We start from the raw sequence: 21,497 nt of genomic DNA on the forward strand, positions 1-21,497 counted from the left end.
GATGCTTAAATTAATTCTAATGTAAAAACTTTAAACAATGACTGACTCAGACTATAAAAATAATAAAAATCTATGGATTATAAAAGCACTTTAATGTTATCTTTTCTATTTTAGTTTAATAATTCAACTGATAATAACACAATATTAAATTGCATTATTCCATAAAAGAGTTATTTTATAGTATTACATACTTTACGCAATTTTCTTCGGATAATATATTATAAAATCGTATAGTTTTTAGAAAATTATGAAAAAATCGATTAATATAGTACTGATAAATATGATGCAATTACTATATTCTGGTTATTAATAATTATAAATAAAAAATTTAAACACTCTTCACCTAAATAAGTAACCTTTTGCGAAATTATATCTTTTGGGTAGAATGATATCAAGATGAGCCAAATTCACTCATCCATTTTTCATATTTTTCTAAATCTTCTTGAGAAACGCTCTTATTACATCTTTCAACAGCTTCATCAAAATCTGCAGCAGATACGGGTAAATCCAGTTCTTCTTTCGGTAATTGTCTAATTTGATCAGGTTTTAAACCTGCTATTTTTTTCCGCATTGACATCATAGACGCATCTCTATACATAAATTATACAAAATGTACGTGTGTATTATATGCATAAGATTGTATACGGATATATATATATATGGATTGTATACGGATATGTATACGGATATAGAAAATATTTGTCTTACCTGCAAACATTTGTAATATCTGCTCCAGAGTAACCTTCTAATTTTCTTGCAATATCCGCTAAATTTACAGATGAATCCACTTTTACTTCGCGCAGGTTAATTTTCAACAGCGCTTCTCTACCTTCATCTGTATACTCCAATGTATTATTAAAAAATTGAAGTAAATTGCTTCTATTGAATTTTAATTGAACTTACGATTTGGTAATGGAATATAAATACGTTTCTCTAACCGTCTTCGAAGAGCTTCATCAATATCCCACGGAAAGTTTGTTGCTGCTAATACCATTACAACTTTACTTGGATCTTCGCTAGAAAATACATTTTATTTTAATTAATTAATTATATAAATTAAAATTAGAGATAATCAAAATTTATATGATATAAATTTATTATATAAGATTACTTTACCTATTAGAACTTATACCATCCATTTGGACTAAAAGTTCAGATTTTACTCGTCGTGAAGCTTCATGTTCAGACTCAGAGCCTCTTCTAGAGCATAGAGAATCAATTTCATCAATGAAGATTGTGCTAGGTGCATAAAATCTGGCCTGCATAAATGCACACAAAATAATTAAAAAATAGTAAAATATAATTTTGTTTGAATACATTTACTATCCATATATTATTGAATACTATATATGTCATGTATTGTTTTATTGTTAATTATAATTACCATTTCAAAAAGAAGACGAACAAGTTTTTCTGATTCTCCCCTATATTTCGAAGTTAATGTGGAAGATGATACATTAAAAAATGTTGTTCCACATTCAGTAGCTACTGCTTTCGCTAGCATTGTTTTTCCAGTTCCTGGTGGACCAACCATAAGTACACCTTTCCAAGGACGACGAATTCCCTAAAAATATAAATCACATTTCATTATAAGAAATACAAAGTATATACAACAATTTTGTATATGTTTTAAATAATTTTTAATTTTATATATACTTTAAAGAAATCTGGCATCCACATTGGAAGAACAACAGCTTCTTCTAACAATCGTTTTGCTTCATGTAGGTCAGCTATATCATCCCAATGAATATTTGGATTTTTTTGAACAATATCTCTTTCTGCAACATTTATGTAAATATATAGTAATTGATTTTACTTAAGACTGTTAATATATAATTATATAGTCTACCTAATAAATCAACCAAATCTCTATCATTTCCAGATGGTTCAAATTTCCGTTCCTCTACTTCTACATCTACTTTTTCAGTTTCCAATTTTTCCTAAAAATATTATTTATGTTTTACAATATTATTACGTTATATCATAATTGATTATAAAATAAAAATAAAATTTACTTTATTTGCATCATCTTTCCTTGGTGCTTTTCTATCATCCTTTTTGGCAATTTTGGCATCTGGCCTTTTCCCAGTAGTTACAGATCTTCGTACACTTATTCGATTTTGTTGTTTTGGTTGATTTTTTAATGGTCGAACGTTTCTATAATTTAAAAATATTAACTTAATTTTATTTGGTTGAGATTTAAAAACCTAATTTCTATAATAAGTATATTTAAATATAAAGTTACTTCTGTTCAGCAGGTGTTAAAGGAGGCCATACATCTGGATCTCTTGCTGGTGTTTGATTCCATGAACTGTCTGAATTATTATATGTCCACAGAGTTGGATCTCTTGTAGGTTCTTCAAATGACAAGCACGAACTACCTAAATATAATTTGTTTTATATTTTATTAATTTTATTAAGAGTTTTTCATAAATGATGATACCTAATAATCTTTCTCCATGCGTATCAACTTTAAAAAGTTGCAAAGTATTTGAAGTTGCTTTTACTTTCTCAAATTCTTGAACAATTTGATGTTGTACAAGCTGCCATTTAGCTTTCCGTGTAGCATCTGCAATGCTTGCAAGTAACCGATGAATTTGTTGGACAACACCTTGGTAATAAACTCCAGATGTATCATAATTCCCAGTTAAAGCCATTTCACGAGCCAGTTTAGTATTTTCACAAATTTCATTGATTGAAACTGCCATCTTTCAAAAAGATATATATACTTATTTATTTATTTACTTATGTACAATAAATGAAATAGAGAAATAATATATTAATTAAATAAGAAATGATATATTTAGAACTGACTTAACTAGTTTTCAATTATTTGAAAATATCACTTTAACACTAATTTTAATATATCGTCATTACATTATGCTTTAATGAAATTAATTATAAACATATTAATTTTTTAATTTGTAAACAGAGAACAAATCAATATTAAAATATTGGTCATTCCTTTAAATAATTGTGACATTATGTGAAATACGTACAGAAGTTGAATCACTTTGTACGAAACAATTTTTTAAAATATTAATAACTATTACATATATTGAACCTAGAATCAGAATAGATCACTAAGAATTCAGATTCGAAAAAAAGATAGATAAGACGTAACTTACGATTAATATGCTATAAATTAGAAGAAATAATTGAATTATCGCGTAATTGTCAAAAAAAAAACTACTAAACAACACAGCTATATACCATATAATTTACTCGAATTTGTTAATGGCAGTCGCCATTTTATCATGTAGAAATCGCGGCTTTTTTTTTTAAATTTTGATCTCTGCTCAAAAATTTCTTAATATTTAATACATTTCTACAGTATTTAATTACTTTTTTACTTTAGTTTGTCTACTTAAATTTTGAAATGTAATTCAATTTGAAGGTTATCCTGACGTACAATACAATACGAAAATTAATAACTATTACAATAATTCAGGAAAAATTTAACTCGCGAAGAAACTAACAGATTCTTCATATATTAAAAGTGTAAACTGTACAAATGATGATTACGAATGTCGTACAACCTTATAATTTACCACGCACGGTTATATGAAATAGAAACATTTCCGATATTGTAAGTAAATACGATATATATACTTCAATATTGTTAAACATTTTATAACAAAGTATTTACAATATTACACAGGGAGGCAAATTTTGAATTATCAACAAAAAATAGAAGATATAAAACTTTTCAAATGCAAGATATTTCTGACGATAGTACAGGTTAGTATTATGTCAAATTATGCAAATAGTACCTATTTCGTTTCTGTAATTTATATATATATATATATATATATATATATATATATATATATATATATAATATAAAATAATATAAAATATATATATATATAATAATTATTTAAATAAGTATTTTTCTCATGTTAGACATGAAGATATTACCAATGAATGAAGTACTCAAACCAATAAGTTGGTTGAAAGGAATATGGAGAACTAAAGATCCTGGAATTGGTAAATTTCCAACAATTAAAACTTTCAAATATTGTGAAGAAATGTCTTTTTCCTCTATCGGTCAACCAATGTTTAATTACTCTGCAAGAAGTTGGAGGGCCATTGAAAGAACACCATTGCATTATGAAGTTGGATTTTTGAAAATAATACCCAACACAAATAAAGTTTACATGCTATTGTCTCATAACATTGGTGTGACAACAATAGAAGAAGGAGTGTTTGAGGATAAAGTCATTAAATTGAAAACTACTCAAATAGCAAGGCCATCGGAAGGAACAAAACCACCTATAGTACTTGAGGTACAGTTATTTATAAAAAAGCAATTTAATAAAAGCAGGTTTAATTCAATTAATCATTATTTGTGCAGCTTCGTAGGAAATTTGAACTTATTGGAGACTGTCTGCATCATACGTTATGTATGGCTACAGAAAACACAGAATTACAAGAACATTTACATGCAGTTTATGTCAAAAAATGTGAAGATACTCCATGAAATTATACAATATAATTTTAACAAATTGTACAGTACAATGCATGTGTAAATTATTATTAGTAAAATTTTGAAATTGTTATTTTTTCTTTCAAATATTTTTATAAACTGATATATCTTTAACATTTCAAAATCATAAATTTTATTAAGAATGTCTTTTTGCATTCTGTATAATCAGGAAATTTTAATAAAAAATATTTAAGAAGAAACAAAAATGTAATAATATATAACAATACATATTTTTTGATCAGAAAAATCAATTTACTAATTGATTCAAAAGATATTTCTCTCTTTTTTAAATTTATTAACTATATAAGATTTATAGACAATGTTCGAAATATATAATATATATATATATATAGACAGAGAGGGAGGGAGGGAGAGAGAGGGGGGGAGAGAAAATTATAGGAGCATTCTACAAAAAAACTTATATTTCAATCTCCTAATACATTACATTAAGCAAAAATACTTAATTTACTTTTATACTTGTACTTTTAATGTATATATTAAAATTTATTTTCATACAAGAAATAAAAATTATTCTAAAAAAAATGAGTAACGTTTAATATGTACATATATATATGTATATGTAATTTTAACAGAAGTGAAAAAAATTTTAATTTACTTGCAAATATTGTCTTAAAAAAATATTTCAGTTTTTTATAATTATCACGTTATGATATAATTTTATATACGTATACATATATTTTGTTATTGCGTGAGTTAGAGTAGGAGTAGGGACAACACCTGCGTGTTTACCTGCTGTAGCATCCCCAATTCTACCATTGTACGACGTCAAATACGACAGTTGTTCGTAGTGCCGAACCAAAGAAAGAACGTTGCAATTATTCTTGCTATGATCGTTCGAAATCAAATGAGTTTATATTGCATTATAATACGTAAGACATCTTTTCAAGTATTGTTTAATGAATTGAGTGATCACTCGTCTTAGTTATTCATCGAGTGATTGAAATAGTTTTACAAAGTATATTTACATAACATAAATATTTGTTATTTTTACAAATATAATATTTATTTATTATATATATGTATATCATATAACATTTATTAGCTTTACGAAGCGTCGTGCTTTTGCTAAGCATTGTTTAAAAAAATATTTGTTCTATTAAAATTTTTCGTAGTATGCGCCAAATATCGAATTCGTCGATACAATCGATAACTTTGAGTTTTGAATTAGTTTCAAGTTAAATATACACACATTTGTTGTTAATTATGACATCATTTTATGACAATTATGACTATTATAAAAAAATGCTGGAATTGCAGGAAAAATTGCGAAAGAGGTAAGTGAAGTACACATTTCTTAAAATAATGATTTGCAGTTCAATAAAAATCAAGTATGAGCCTATTATTCTTAAACTTAGATTACTGCATATGTTTATAAACGATTGTTACAGTGAAGAAGAGAGAATAAGATTAGAAGAGAGATTCAAAATACTCGTACAAGAATCTCGTAATAGGTGAGTGTTTAAAGGAAAATTGAATATATCATCATTAAATATCATCTGTTATTTCTATATTTATACGAAATTTCTTTTATATTCTTGAAGCAATAAACTGATCTGTCACGTTTACTATGTATACTACCAAAAAATAATTAAGTATATATTTAGAGACGAAATTGGCAAATAGCTGTTATTATCGATTTTATTTTCGTTTTACGTAATAATAACACTATAGAATTTCAGAGATTATGTATTGATTTAGAAGCGACCTAGTTTTGAGAAATGTCACAATCAATACTAACTTTATCTTACAATTGATTCCGAACGTGAATTTCGTGTTTTGCGCTTTTAACATCTGTACCTTAACCTAGGTAAACATCGATCGGATATACTATATTCAATAAGGTTTATAGGATTTACATAGGCATTCCTTTAATTTGACACAGCATCTTGATATTTTGATATAGTCAGTGTCATTATATGTACTTATATATGCATATAATAGATATGCTATGTACACAATCTAGGAAAGACATGATCTTTTACCAATGTCACGCACGCGATGCCCTTCTATTATGCAGACATTGAACAAACTGTAGCGTATACATAGTTAACATAGTAAAACATAGTGAACAAAAATAGAAGTTTTTTTATATTTACGATTATATTATAATCTAATAATATTCTTTAAAATGGATCTCGTCTTTTTAAAAGAGAAGAGAAGCTTGTTTTTAGGAAATTATGAAATTATTGACATTTCAGGCATGATGCGTGTATAAATCGATTACGTTTAAGATATATAGAGTTTTTAGAGGAACAGCGTACAAGAGATGAAAGAAATCATAAACTTCTTGAAGCATTGGATAGAGTAGACAATGACCTTGCATTGATGACTGCAAAAACAGATAAACTTAATGCTCTTAGAGTGAGTTTTTCCTCATCCTTTGCAAATTCAAATTCAAAAATTTGGTTTTAGGTATTATAATGGCTCACGAAAGTGACAAGTTCATACACCTTGACATCTTTTATGGACATGTTACCTATATTATATGAAACATTTGGAAGCTGTTGTAACAACTACTATAGTTATATTGGTAAAATTTTTAACGATTCTGAAAATGTATATAAAAGAAGTATTTAAACAGTCATAATCCATTATATCAATAAGTTTCAATATTCAGTGAAAGTTTAACACTTCTTATATGTCTAAGATTATTCATATTGTCATATTAATCTTTTACTAAATACGTATGTTTATAATAATTCTTATCACTTTTATGTACATTTTCAGATTGGTTTCAAATTTGACCAGTTACAGTATTAATGAAATGTTTTCTAAAATACATAATATATACATTAATACATATATATAATAATTATGTATGTTATAGAAAACATTTCAATGCTGTAATTACTCAAATTTGTTATCATATAATTTACAATGTTTTATAGGACAATGTTTTATATGTATATTAATATACATATAAAAATTTTATAATACGATAAGTGTATAAATACTTTTATGAGTCATTATATTATATGTAGTTATAACATTTAATAATTTCTCGAAATTCACAAATGTTTTATTTTTATACATTATTATTTATTGGTTAAGCAAAAGCTTTTTAGCATGAGTTACTTCATAGTGTAAAATTTTATCTTTCTTTGAGAGCACTTGTACATACAATGCACAACTCGCATTGAGTGCACAGCATGTGACTATATAAATATGAAATCCTTATTATTTGAAATACATGTTCGATTAAAAAGACGTGTTGCAATGTGGAAAATCTGGTTATTTTTCAGAAACAATATGAAGCTTATCTTCATCGTATATATACAGTTCCTAGCCCGTCGACGAATATTATTGATGGCGGCAATGTAACGAATCCAAGCGAAGATAAATATTTAAGGAGAGACGCTATCGCGAAACAGATTTCTCTTGATGTAGAAAATACTTCATCATCTCAATTATTGTGGTTGGACGGTCATAAAAGTCAATCGATTTCTCTATTAAAGTCAAAGTCAAAGTCAACTAAATCAGCGGAAAATACGTGTAACGATTATTATCAACAAAATAACACGCAACCCAGAATTTCAAGTCAACCAATAAGTAACAAGAATATTTATCCGTCGATTTCACAAAACAATGAAATGATAAAACAACCAGTGACGCAGAGCTTACAAAATTTTGAACAAAAACAATCGTACGTTCAAATCGATCCACATTTGCATATTCCACGTGTGTCATCAGGTCGATTATGTTCGTTGAATCAACAAACTTCTTCGCATTACAACTTCAATAAACCCTTGACACAACGGATGGAAATATCGCCAACTGCGTCGCATTTTACAGTTCCAGAACATACCAATGGTAATATATCGCCGTATACGTCTTTGAATGTATCTCAATATCGATTTGCTCCAATGACTCTAGATTATGTTCGTCCATCAAATGTGCAGTCTTTTCAACAGAAAAGTAACAAAGTTTCGTTACACGATATGGAAACACAGACAAGATGCGTCGGTGCATTTCCAAACGAAACGTCCTCAGTTTATACCATATCCACACCTATAGAACGAAATATCTGTTGCATGCCCTCGTTGAACAAATCTGCAAATTTATCGAAACAAGCTTCTCCGCGTTATTTCGATTACTCATGGAAGAAACCCGATCATTTCAGATCAAGGCATAAATCTATTAGCGGTGCTTCTGTTGTACGGCCGCTAGTAACTTCCGGTATCGACAACACGATGAGACGATATAAATGCTTTACACCAGAAACTAATACTCAGAGGCCGAGTGCGAGACAATCCGCTGTGGAACAAGAAAAAAATAGAACAACAACGATCGTAGAGAACGAATTAGACAGGTACATAGATAAGATTCGGAGACTTCATCGTGACCTTGATGCGCAAAGTTTAGAGGAGATTGAACAGGAGCGTTATATCGGTGGTAATACGCTTGACGTTTCTTTATCGGATGATAATTTGTCGGAGGTTCCTACGGGAGATCAATCGAAAGAAGATCTTCCCAAGGAAGTCGAGAAGGTTTTAGCATTAGCGGACGATCTTGCATCTAGATCAGTGGATTTGGACGTTGCCAACGAATCTGGAAAAGGACGCGCGAATAAAAATAGAAGTGTCGAATTGGTTCAAACCGCGAAAGACGGTACACCGATTTTAGAAAGAAACTACGTTGCATTTTCGGATACGCGCAACGATCGCAAAACATTAGCTGCTCTTGCAAAACACGAAATTAGCGAGGATATTAAATTACACGAGACAAAATTAGATTCACATCAAAATGTTGAAAATTCTGGGAAGGAAAATCCGAGTGATACATCAGAGCACTATGAACAAAAATTACCCAAAATGGATGAGCAAGTTGATTTCATGGTTCCATCAGGTGACAAAGTTGTGGAACAAGACATTAAGAATATTACGCCCAAAAATATACAAAGAGAAGAGTACGATGAAAAAGATGGAAACGTTTATATCGCGGCAGAATCAAATCTTGATCAGTATTGGTTTGATATTGCAGAAGAATTAGAACCATGGGATCTAGATGTTCTGCAGAAGCGAATAAAAGAAGTAGATTTAATTCATGAAGCTGAAAATCAATTTGATAAGAAGGAAATTGTTACTGACACTCCAAGTCAAGATTATGTAAAGCAAACTGAACCTTTGAATGAAATGAGAACCACGGGAAATGAAAAGAATAAGAAAGATTCTAACGAAGGCACGCATGGAGAAGATGTAAATTCGGATATCGGATTAGAACAAAAAGATATCGTATGTCTTGAGTCAAAAGAAGAGCTTGCAAGTGAAAACAAAATAAGTGAAATTTCCATCTCGCAAGATGAAAAAGATAAAGGTTATACGACCAACGAAAATATTGTTGAGAATATAGAACCAGCGAGAGATCAGATTAATGAACAGAATGAATTTGACAATGAGCAGAAACAAGAAGCTGACGAAATTAATGTTACGTCTGCTGTAGCTCAAGGTAACGAACAAGATGTACAAGATTACGAATATGGTAATGAAAATTACTATGAAGATTCTAATCAAGCTGAAAATTATGCGCAAAATTATGAAACAGAGTATACTGGCTTGAACGAGGGATATAATTACGATCAAAATGCATCGTACGAAAACAATCAGGATGAGAATTACGAACAAAATATGTCATACAACGCTGACCAAGAACAAAATTACGATCCAAATGCTGCGTACGAAGCGAATCAAGATGGAAATTACAATTCAAACGCGTTGTATGATGCCGATCAAACGCAGAATTACGATCCGAACGCGTCTTATAAAACCGATCGAGATCAGAATTATGAACAGACCGTCTACGAAAATAATCAAGGCCAAGAATATCAAGAATATATTAATCAAGAATATGTACAAGGGTCGAGCGAACAATACGGAGAATACGCCGGTGAGCAATACGGTTCTGAAAATCAGTATGAACACGATCCGAACGTACAGTATCAGGAAAACACGGATCAACAATACGCGTACGCTTATGATCAACAATACGATTCCAATCAAGAAAACGATCCCAATGTAAATCAATCTTTTTCATATTCCGATTACGATCCTAATCGGGCGGAGCTCGTGCAAGAAGAAGATAAACCGAATGAGGAATTGCAAGGAGAGCCAAAACACGAGGAGGCAAAGGGAAAAGTTGATACGGCTCAGAGTAAAAATGAGACGTCGGTTTCCGAAAATGGGAAGAAAAAGAAAGCTGTAATTAAATCTTTGTTGGATTCTGATACGGATAGCACGATCGAAAGAAACGTTTCGAACACAGAAAGTGATTATAATTTCAATTGAAACGCAAGAAATTAAGGAGGGATTTGTATGAAATGTATTCCAGTATAAAAATATTTTCTCGTTATATTTCTCAACGCACGTTTAAGTGATATTACGCCTAGATATACATCAGACAATGTAAGTTTAATTCCAACGTAATAAAAAGTTACGTAGCGGATTTCAAAAAAGAAACAAAAAAAAAAAAAAAAAAAAGAAAATAAAAATAAGATCGTTCCTGTTACATTTTACTTTCGTCGTTGTTTTCATTTCGTTTGATAGGAACTATTATTTTTATAACTATTGTCGGAGAACATACTATTTTTAGAATTTTTATCTCAAAGCTGTTGTCCGTAGTTTTAATGTATATCAGGTATATATACATATGTATAAGTTTCGAGATATAAATAGGGATTTGTAGACTAATTAATCTTTCGAATCTTAGCAGTCACGATTTGATAGAAATAGAGGTTAGAAATTTCAATTAGAAATTTCCTTTTTTTTATAATTATCAGTTTCCTTCGAATTTTATGCAACGATATAATATATATATATATATATATCGTGTCCTTTCGAAACATTTAAAAGATGCATCAACGATGGTGAGTCGCGCGATATGGATTTTCGCAAGATCGACTGTCGCGAGTCTGCGCCGGTCATGTGACGCACTTCGCGTTGCTACCGTGCCACTCCACCAATCGTGCCCATTGCCGTATATTTCCCTTGTTGCTAACTACTTTTAAGGTTACAGGTGAAAAATTTTACATTATTACGAGATATTTTGCTGTTGCATTAACGTCGATCGTACACCCGATATTTTCACGATCAACGATTCAAATGACATTCATTTTAAAATCAGTGAACAGTAAAGTAGAAAATTTTCCTATTTATCAATAAATTTAAATACTTTGAAACTGTAATACATTTATTATATGTATTCTACTGTAAAAAAATTACCTATTATTTCTGTGTATTTTGTACATTATATATATGTTAATAAACAAGCAAAGTTTACGTTTAGAAATGAGGTTATTTCATTACGGTCGTTGAAACTGTAAAAACGTATGTACGTCCGATTTTTTTAAGAAAAGATCAATATATTGTGAAATTGAGACAAAACAAAGGGTCGCAATCGTAAGCAAATTCAGGTTTATTGTTATTTTCACCGTTTGGGTCAATTTTTTTTTAAATCGCTCGTCGAGTTTACAGAAAGGTCCCCGAGATGGTAGATACGATCCTATACGACGCATCGTGGCTGAAACGTGCAGTGACAGTCGGTAGCTAACAGCACGTTCCAGCGTGCCGGAAATCGTAATCGTGGTGTTTTCTTTTTTATAAAGAAGTGTATTTCGTATATCATTGAATATTAAAGTTCTTCCTCTCATACTTTTTACAAATCAGTGGTCCTGCAACAGTAATACATGTATACGGACCTTTTTCTTTTTCATACAGATCATTGAAACGACGTTTGTGACCTTGTTATTATCTGTATAGAAAGTTATTCTAAGAGGCAAATTGGAAATGCTTCGATGAATGTATACATTTATTCGAACAACAGATATTCAGTAAACAGTGTTCTGTGATTATTTTGACCAACGTGTGTAATGCATACACGTAATTTTCTATTGTAACTCGTTCATATCTGGCAAAACATTATTCTTGATTCAAGCAGAGGAACAAACACACACGCTGACATTTTGCTCCTAAGCATTGAGAATAGCGGAAATGTAAGAGAATCATCGTATTTTAATACTATTATGCGTCTTTTTTTTTTTGTTAATGAATTGAATAATAACGAACCAATATATTGTCATTTTATTTTATGCGGTAGAAATGCAGTGTTCCATTTAAATTTTCCCACGTAATTATCTACCGAACTGTTATTGGAAATGAAAAAATTTATTTATTACTTATTTATGTGAAGGTGTCTGCAAAATTTTCAGAATACTTTGAAGTTACATGTAATGAACTCCAAGTCGAATATTGATTTCTGATATATTGATCTTTCAATGTACTTTTTATTTACTATTAATTAATATTTTTATTCTATCTATATACTTTACTTTACGATATTTTACTTTGCTACATTAAAATTATTAGTTTTATTAATATTACAGCTACTATTCGTAATATTAATGTGTCAATTCAAGATAATCTTATTAATGAACTCTAAAATATTAAAAAAAAAATTTTAATTATGAAATATTACTAAATATATTTAACTCGCTACCGGGCGAATGTGATTCCAGTATAATTATTTGTTCGTAATAATTATTGATGAATATCAAACACGTTTTGTAGTCATTGAATATGAAATATGTAGTAGGATATCCTTGCCGCGAATTTTAGATTTGACATTTCTGTATTTTCTCTTTTTTTTTTTTTAATGAGTCATTATAAAATAAACATTATTTAGTGGATATTTATAAGATATTTGATTTTCATGAAACCAGTATCCTTGATAATACTTATATCTGGGATTTTTGCCAACGAATTAGTAGAGTAATTTTTGAAAAGGTATAAGTATCATTCAGGGACAAAAGTCACTGTATTGGTATTAAAGATCGTCCTTGCAAATATATAATATAACAAAACATTTTTTATGTATGATCAATGAAAAAAAGAGTTTAAACAATGATAGATAATTTTTAAAGACATTGAAAAATCAATATATCAATCGATCATTACATAATTATATAGTTAAACAAAAATATATAGTTTTGTTTAAAGAAATGAACTGAATTAAAATTACTTTATCTAAATAAAACTTGTATCAATATATATAGAACAATAAATGATAAGAGATAATTATGTAAATTTAGATGGAACACTTGTATTTGAATTATAATGTTTATTTGTTTTTTTTCGCATCTTTAATACTAATTACAGGCAAAACATCTATTATAAAAAATTACTTGCTTTAAAATTTAAAACATTAAAATGTACATCTACTTACAATTTCTAAATTTTTGTACTCTTAAGTACTAATATCAGTCGTTATTTTTAAAAATAAAACAATGTAAAATAATTAAATTATTTAAATATAATTATAGTTATAGTTATATTATTTTAAACGATAATTTTGAAATTTTTAAATACAATATTGCACAAGATATATGTCTTAATATGAAAAAAATATCCAAAATATAATGCTTTCTAATGCTAATAATATTAAAATATATATACGTTATATATATATATATATATATATATATATATATGTAAAACAATTTTTTTACCAAATTTCTATTTTTTTAATTATATTATCAAAAATATCAATTTGTATAAAAATTCGTTTAACTACATTTAAACGTCTATAGATCAATCATAGATGGTAATTACTGGAAATAATAAAATATAATTATTGGAATTATTTATTTCCTTATACGTATGTATACTTTCCTTAATTAATATACTTAATTACTACACTCAATTAATTGATGTACTTTGTTAATTAAATTAATTTTGGATTAATTGAAATATTGCTTTTGACTATTAATTTGCTTTAAACTAAAGTGTCCGAATACTTATGGGCGGGAGTACATGTTTATTCAAATTTCAAATAAATTTAGACTTATGTTTTGCTTGTCAATAACATACGGTTTTTAGTTTTTTTTTTTTTTTTTTATTGAATTCGTATCTTACTGATAGTAATATTAATGTGTGTAAATTGAAAGTGAACTATATACAGAAAAAAAAATCAAAACACATGTTTATAGAAAAATGGAAGATCTGGTAGGTGTGAATGGCGTGAAGGATGATAATGGCGGAACCAATAGAATTTACTACGAAATAGATGGCGAAGGTGATGCCGATAGTTCGACAACCCCGCACAATGTCGACCACCATCGTGATCGTAAGTTTCACTGTGATACTTTATTTAGTATCCTAAATAAATTTTGTCTAGCTTCATGGACGTTTATAATTTGAAATTAAATTATGAAACCATAATATTAAAGTGCAATCGTCATATATTCTACAATTTTGTATAGAGATACGTAATCATCTTTATATTTTATTCTAAGTATAAATAGGGGAAAGAGTGGTAATGCATAGAATGACCGAACTTTTTGATTTTTCGGGATTCGTCCCTATTTTTGATTCGATATCCCGATATCCTTAGAATATATTTTCAGGACTACTGTAATATCGTGATTTTTATGAAATATATTCATAACTTTTAGTCTTCCCTTATTGTTACGGTTTTATAACATTTGTATCATTTCGTATCATTGCACGATAATACCTATAAGTAATTTAAAAAGAACCGTTCAGTTAATGGTTGTAATATATATAATTTATGTAATAATAATATGTATAATGTTATATATGCTTGTATTTTTTTTTTTTATTTAGTTACGTCGGTCTCTAGTCGTCCTAGTAACGCAACCCTCCAATGTTAGACATTTTCTTAATTTTCGTTATTCGTAATTTAAATTATTCTAAATTCTTGCTTGAAATGTAGATAAATTAATGAGATTATGCGTGTTAAAAAATAGAAGCAAAAGAGAAGCAGTCGAACAGTTGATTATCTGAGTATATATTTACGTATCTAGTGACGTTTATATTTTGGGACACGTATTCCACCTGATTAAATGCCCTAATTTAATACCTTGTTCAAGTCTGATGTAAATTTACATGTACGTTTCATTTATATTTACATTTTTATATTTCCTTACGAATTTCACTTATTAAAAGATAAGATTAAAAGATAAAACGTTCGATAATTAGCGATATTAAAAGTAGCGAAAGAAAAGTTATTAAAATTTCAAAGGATAGTGGAAAAGAATTTCCATTCTCCGTAGAAGTTTGGAATGATAAATTAGATTGGATGTGCAAATGCAGATGTTGCAGAAACAAAGCAAATTCAGGTATACTTGATGTGAAGTTTTCTTCTTTCTTTTCGACTCATTTTTCCATGCAGAATCACGTCCTACTCGGTTATACTATTCGTCTTGAGACATTCTTCTATAAATGCTTGCAGATTGAAAAAAATTCGATCGGGTCGCCTGCAACCCCACATTATGGTATTGTTCCAGAAAAACGTAAAATTTTCAAAAAAATGTGTATCTCGTATGATACTTGTTTAAAATTAATTGACAAAGTGTGGTTGTTAAAATCTGTATAGTTACATATCAGTTTACAAAATATAAAATGAGAAATCCGTTTAACCGGAAATTTTTGCACATTGCATGCTGTTGAACAGAAAATTCGAAGCATCTGTGCTATTATTAGTCGCACTTTGTTTACCGTAAAACATTTCAGTCTTTGGCGGTATTTTTTTTGTTACGTGTTTTGCTGTATGAATATCACCGAGGCGTAAACTACACTTTGTTAAATACGATGCTGTAATTTTAGCTCGTCCAAGATGCGGCTGAGCATGCCTCTTTGGCAGTAATATAAGATTAACCCCAAGTCCTTGAATTTTTATATTCCAATCTTACTCTCGTTTTAGTAAACAAGAGAAAAATTTCAAGGGAACTCGGAATACAAAATTAAGACGAGAAATCATGCCAGTAAAAACATAAGTTTTATCTGTTTCTTGCTCGAACAGAAAATATTTATTATCGTTTGAAAGGTATTATTGAAAATTGAAAATTTTGAAAATATCATTAGATGAAAGTGTTCAGACATTAAATTCCTGATGTCCAAAAAAAAAAAAAAAAATCGGTATTTAAATTGTTATAACTTCGTACAATAATCGTAAAGAAATCGTATAATAATCAACATGGACTCATTGAATATTAGACGTAAATTCTTGAATTTTTGTCGTCTAATTGTAAGCCTAATATTTGAAGCTCAATAAATTGACAAAAAGAGAAAGAAAAACGTGTAGCAAGTTTTTTTTTGAAGGATCGTTGTAAAGGGGAGCTCGCTGTACGGCCTGTCTTTAAATCCAACATGGATTCAATCATGAAAAAAATGTTTCAACGATTTTTTACATAATGTGACCGTTTAAAAAAAAGTGTCTTCACTTTCTCATATTGTTATATACTGTGAAAACATCTTGGAATAAAATGCACTTTTGGAAGTAGAGACATCGAGCTTTAAAAGTAATCTCAGTCTTGATCGTTGCACGATTTCTTTTTACGAAATCGTGTATAGTAGTTAGTTTAAATATCGACTATTCTTCGAAAATCGGCAATTTAGCTTTCGGTGCCTGTAATAATACGTCTGTAAACAGAGGGACGAAAATTGTTACGTTTCCAAGAGTAGTTAAATTTCTAAGAATCGATAATATCCGTCGTGCGACGTTAAAGACCGGTTTTATTTTACTTCGTTTCAATAGCGGGCAACGCGCCCCGGTTAATGGGTGTTCTCGCAGTTTAAAAATAGTTCAAATTGAAAAATTATCCTATTATCATTCCTCCTGTCGTGCTTACTTTTCAACCGTGTCGTTTGCATCGATCATCCTCATCCGGCATCACGAACAACGCGCATTGTTCACTTCCTTTTCTGGCGAGATATGCCTCGAATATTACCTTCCCTGGCAAATTTGAAAATTAGAACATTTACGCATTTATGGGAAATAAGAAGATGCAAAATAGGAAGAATGCAATATAATAATGTGAATAAAAAAATATAGAAAAGTTTCGATCAATATTTTTGTATACTTTTATATACTTTATGCGTTCTGGTGGTGTATTTGCACCTTTAAATATCGCATAAATACATTTAATAATCCGCAGTCTTTGGTATATATATATATATATTGCAATCTATTATTCTCTTTGAATCTCTAATAAATAAACCAATTATTTTATTATTGATTGTAAAAGTATCTATATGTACAATATGTACTCTAGTAGTAACATTCAAAGAAATAAAGAAGGAACTTTGAATGAAGCTAAATCTTACATTCTGCGCCAGCAAGTGCGTCAGTTTCTGTTCAACAAATAGAGTAAAAATGACATTGTTTCGAGAAACATTGTTAAAAATTTAACGATTAAACAACGGGGCTAAATATTAAGAATGAAACTGTTACTTTAAATAATAATAATACTTTTATCATTACGTATTATTATTTATATTATTTATATTCTTTGTTATAAGGAATCAATTTATTCGACAATATAAAACTTTAGAGCTTTAAACATCATTATTCTTTAATATTCTATAAATCGCTTTAAACATTATTATTCTATGTATAAGTTGGAACTAAATACCAGAATAATACGTTTATTAAAAATTTGAGTTGAATATTACGTTCAAAACACGAAATGAAAAGCTGTATATTAAACGAAACGATATAAAAAGAGGAACAGTTAGCTAATGACTAAATTGGTGAACATTCTACGCGAAATGACGTCAAGGCCACGAGGATATCAGACTATGTTGCGTACAAAATTTTTGTGGCATTACTTAACAAGATAAATTGGAACTTATTATATTTAAATAAAGAATCTAAGAGTACTTCAAAATTTACAAATTTTCCTGTTTTTTTTATTATTTATTAAATATTAATAATCAAAACAAAATTAAATACTTGAATACTTCATAATGATTATTGCTATAAATAATTATAATATATAATAATAATAATATACGTATATACATATATACAATATATATATATATATCTATATAAATAAATTAATAATTATACATTATAATTATTAAAATAAAATACTTGAATACTTAATAACGATTCGTTCAAATGATTCGCTCATCGTACAAGCCTTTTCTTTGTACGACGCATTGAAGTATTAGAAAATGAACGAAATAGTTATTTATGCTCTCGTCCAAGGTTATTTCGTCAATTAGTGCGACACTTTTGAACAAGTACACAAATACATCGTTTTTAGAAATACATATATTATACGTAATTATTCATCGTACGTGTCATTAACGATTAAAATTACTATTATTTCGTTTGTTTGTTTATAGTAGAACTGTTGCATATCACAAAACGAAACAGAAACGACTTTGCTGAAAAAAGAAAGAAAAAAAGAAACGTAGGAAATAACGTCGTTTGTGTGAAAATCTCATGCGTTTGAATATCTGCTTATAAAGATGTGAAAAGGTTTCAGGTGTGAAACATTTTCCATTTAGTAATCGTATCGAAATATGAACATGAAAATATAAACAATTTGATTAAAAAAAAGAGAAAAGGAAAAATAAAAAAATAATAATCACGTTCGAGAAAATCTCAAGTCTGAAATATTTTTAATTATCGTCGGTACATGAAATCAATCGCAACCTGCACATTATCATTATTCTATAATTACAATAATATTGAACACAATTATATTCATTATCATTATTGTACAATTACTATAATATTGTACGCGCATTCCTATTAAAATAAACACTGCGGATCTTTTTCGAAGAATATTCAATTCTTCAATATAATAATCAAGAATATCAATAAATTAACATGCAGTGAAGAACATAACTGTATCAAATGAAAAATTCTCGATAATTTAAATACTGACATGACTTCATGAAAAAAGATCATTTAACGATCCACTTGGTCTTATCTTGAAGCGCGGATATTTATTTTAATCTACTTTGACAGTCGTGAGTTCGTTTTTTTTTTTTTTCACAATGATTTTACAGCAAGTGGAAGAGTGAGGATGTTTTTTTTTTCCTCGAAAATTAAAATTAACTGTATCCATCATCGTTTTAATTGAAACATTCCCTTTACAGTGACTTGTACGATCTTTTGTCACCGTTTCATTGAATGTTGAATTATTAGGGTTAAACGAAAAAACATATAACAATCGATCGAGCAGGACCAAAAATAAAATATAAAATAACAACGGTATAAGAATTAATAATATAAATGTGAATAATAATATTATAAACTGAAATATAAATATAAATAATAATATTATAAACTGAAATATTTTTTGAGAAAAACACATTCGAAGGTTTTGTTACCCGTTGTACAAAAATATTCATACTTACGTTGCGAGCAGTACACCTTAAACATCTATAACTTTGCTAATTCTACCAATTCAAACAAATCCTTTTACATTTTTTAGACATTTTCGAAAGCATGTACTTTAAGAAAAGTCGATTTTTTCAAGCCGGATTACCAAAATACCCCTTTAAAGTAGATGCTTTGCGCTTTAGAGTGAGACCAAATGGATCTTTCATATGATCTTTTCTTACGAAGTTATATCAGTTGAAATTACCGATAATTTTTCCATTGATAAAATTATGTAACTTGTGAACAAACTTACGTTTACTTTGCAAACAACGATAGGGGCGATACGATTGTTTTCGAATATCGAGTATGAAGTCGTTATACATGATGGCGGTACGACGTAGGTAACGTTTTTGAAATTTGGCATAGAGCCTGACATTTTGCTTGCGTTCTACGCCGTCCTCTTTCTCGCCTTCTCGTATACCGAATAGTATTTTTGCCGTCGTGCGGAACATCTTCTGTCTGGTTAGGCCGTCTCCGCGAGTTTTTTAGCACGGAGAGACAAGAAGACAACTCTCGCAACAACTTCTTTCTTTTTTTTGCGACAGTGATTACTCGATTCATTTGAGAGAACGACGATTTTTTGTATTCCTCCATATTGTGAATAGTCAATGTACGAATCTATAGGTATCCATTGGTGTTTATCATTTAAAGTCATTGGACTGTACCTGCATATCGATGGTTCAGTATTAAATCGTAATAGTCTCTCCGTGGTTTGGCGGATAACGAGCAATATTTGCACGAGCGTCGAATAAAACGGTTAGCACGCTTATGTCGTAACATCGTATAAACTTAGTTAACATTGACGCCCGGATGTAAAATCCAGTTGTTAACCGAACAGCGCGTAACAGCCAAGCCGAAGGAGTATTCGGTATTTCGCAGCGAAACGTGTAGAAGATTGGCGAAGGTAGGAAATTTTTCTCACGTGGAAGTACTTGTTTCGAACGTGTTATGTAAATGTATTTGTATTTTTAGAACGTATAAATATTTGTAATTTTTAGAACGTACGTCGAATTTGCATCGCAAGTGCAACTTGAAGTCGAGTTCAGTGAAGTCGAATAGTAAATCGAGTCATGTCGAGTAGAGGTGTCACTTCGACGGAAAACGACGGAATTTTCCTTTGCCTATTGAGACCACCGAACTTTCTCATAGACCCCGAGGATGAAGGTAAACATTGATCTCTTTTTCCATGTTCAAGCTGCTCGATTCACTTAGGTTTGAGTCTTTTTCTCTTCTTGATTATTTAACATCTAACGTTAATGGAAATTGTTATATAATGATGTTTACATCTGTGAGGAACAGTGTGTTTATATTGATGTTTAATACTTTAATAATGTCTTGCAGTACAAATTGCAAAGAAAATATGTACAACATCATTTATATTTTAATATTATTTAATATAACATCGTGCTTCAATATTTTGTTAAACGTGTCTCAGAATGCAAATTTCAAAGAAGTAGCACTTTTTTTTTCTAATGTCTGCAATGATCTACAAAAAATTCATCTACATCGATGAAAATTTATACAAGGACAAAAAAAATGAACAAGTATTGTCTCTGATTTTGTGTTTTATACGCTTTTATATTTATGTTTGTCTTGATTACAGATTTTGAAATGCATTAATTAATTAATTATTTAAAAAAAGAGTAAAAATTATTAAGAGAAACAGAGGACAAAAATGTGTTTCATATTTCAATTTTGAAACTTCGCTATATTTTCTTTTTCTTCTTTTAATGAAATGTTATCTCATATTTTGTCTTATAACATGTACCGAGTTAATACAAAATACTAAAATAAA

At 29.1% G+C, this 21,497-nt stretch overlaps 4 protein-coding genes and 1 long non-coding RNA gene across 14 annotated transcripts in view; 3 read left to right on the forward strand and 2 right to left on the reverse strand.

Annotated features, from left to right (window-relative positions):
• Nucleotides 1-34: 34 nt before the first annotated feature.
• LOC122535406 (katanin p60 ATPase-containing subunit A-like 1) lies at nt 35-3,651 on the reverse strand. 4 transcript variants are annotated; one of them, XM_043666918.1, is made up of 11 exons: nt 3,540-3,651; nt 2,444-2,708; nt 2,246-2,381; nt 2,016-2,157; nt 1,850-1,940; nt 1,657-1,778; nt 1,385-1,564; nt 1,117-1,259; nt 904-1,016; nt 709-835; nt 35-590 (listed from the first exon to the last, which is right to left on the reverse strand). In XM_043666918.1, the coding sequence occupies exons 2-11, from the start codon at nt 2,706-2,708 to the stop codon at nt 392-394; spliced, it is 1,518 nt and encodes a 505-aa protein (XP_043522853.1). In that variant the 5' UTR covers nt 3,540-3,651; the 3' UTR covers nt 35-391. The 4 variants fall into 4 exon arrangements, with proteins under 4 accessions (XP_043522853.1, XP_043522851.1, XP_043522852.1 ...); XM_043666916.1 differs by lacking the exon at nt 3,540-3,651 and adding an exon at nt 3,214-3,299; XM_043666917.1 differs by lacking the exon at nt 3,540-3,651 and adding an exon at nt 3,129-3,261.
• Nucleotides 3,399-4,562, forward strand: LOC122535411 (peroxynitrite isomerase THAP4-like). The gene is made up of 4 exons (XM_043666928.1): nt 3,399-3,589; nt 3,662-3,741; nt 3,907-4,289; nt 4,358-4,562. The coding sequence occupies exons 1-4, from the start codon at nt 3,528-3,530 to the stop codon at nt 4,481-4,483; spliced, it is 651 nt and encodes a 216-aa protein (XP_043522863.1). The 5' UTR covers nt 3,399-3,527; the 3' UTR covers nt 4,484-4,562.
• A 964-nt stretch (nt 4,563-5,526) lies between these two features.
• LOC122535401 lies at nt 5,527-12,494 on the forward strand. 3 transcript variants are annotated; one of them, XM_043666898.1, is made up of 5 exons: nt 5,527-5,784; nt 5,899-5,961; nt 6,709-6,871; nt 7,753-10,242; nt 10,285-12,494. In XM_043666898.1, exons 1-5 carry the CDS (start codon nt 5,714-5,716, stop codon nt 10,789-10,791), a joined length of 3,294 nt encoding a protein of 1,097 aa, XP_043522833.1. In that variant the 5' UTR covers nt 5,527-5,713; the 3' UTR covers nt 10,792-12,494. The 3 variants fall into 3 exon arrangements, with proteins under 3 accessions (XP_043522833.1, XP_043522832.1, XP_043522834.1); XM_043666897.1 differs by having other exon boundaries at nt 7,753-12,494; XM_043666899.1 differs by lacking the exon at nt 5,527-5,784 and having other exon boundaries at nt 5,901-5,961; nt 6,759-6,871; nt 7,753-12,494.
• LOC122535402 (AMP deaminase 2) overlaps nt 11,415-21,497 on the forward strand; it is a 45,169-nt gene continuing 35,086 nt past the window's right edge. For 2 of the 5 annotated variants that reach the window (XM_043666902.1, XM_043666904.1), the window contains exons 1-2: nt 11,415-11,518; nt 14,487-14,623. In XM_043666902.1, the coding sequence (XP_043522837.1) occupies nt 14,564-14,623 (60 nt within the window). In that variant the 5' untranslated portion in view covers nt 11,415-11,518; nt 14,487-14,563. Of the gene's footprint in view, nt 11,519-12,351; nt 12,495-14,486; nt 14,624-20,484; nt 20,607-20,700; nt 20,867-21,497 lie in introns of those variants that run through there. The other 3 variants (XM_043666901.1, XM_043666903.1, XM_043666908.1) reach the window with 2 other exon arrangements.
• LOC122535413 lies at nt 15,908-20,023 on the reverse strand. Its single transcript, XR_006308167.1, has 3 exons — nt 19,956-20,023; nt 16,970-17,249; nt 15,908-16,312 (listed from the first exon to the last, which is right to left on the reverse strand). It is a non-coding gene; the product is annotated as an uncharacterized LOC122535413 (long non-coding RNA).

The sequence above is a fragment of the Frieseomelitta varia genome, unplaced genomic scaffold (genome assembly GCF_011392965.1).
Source record: "Frieseomelitta varia isolate USP_RPSP 00005682 unplaced genomic scaffold, Fvar_1.2 scaffold_715, whole genome shotgun sequence".
Taxonomy (NCBI): domain Eukaryota; kingdom Metazoa; phylum Arthropoda; class Insecta; order Hymenoptera; family Apidae; genus Frieseomelitta; species Frieseomelitta varia.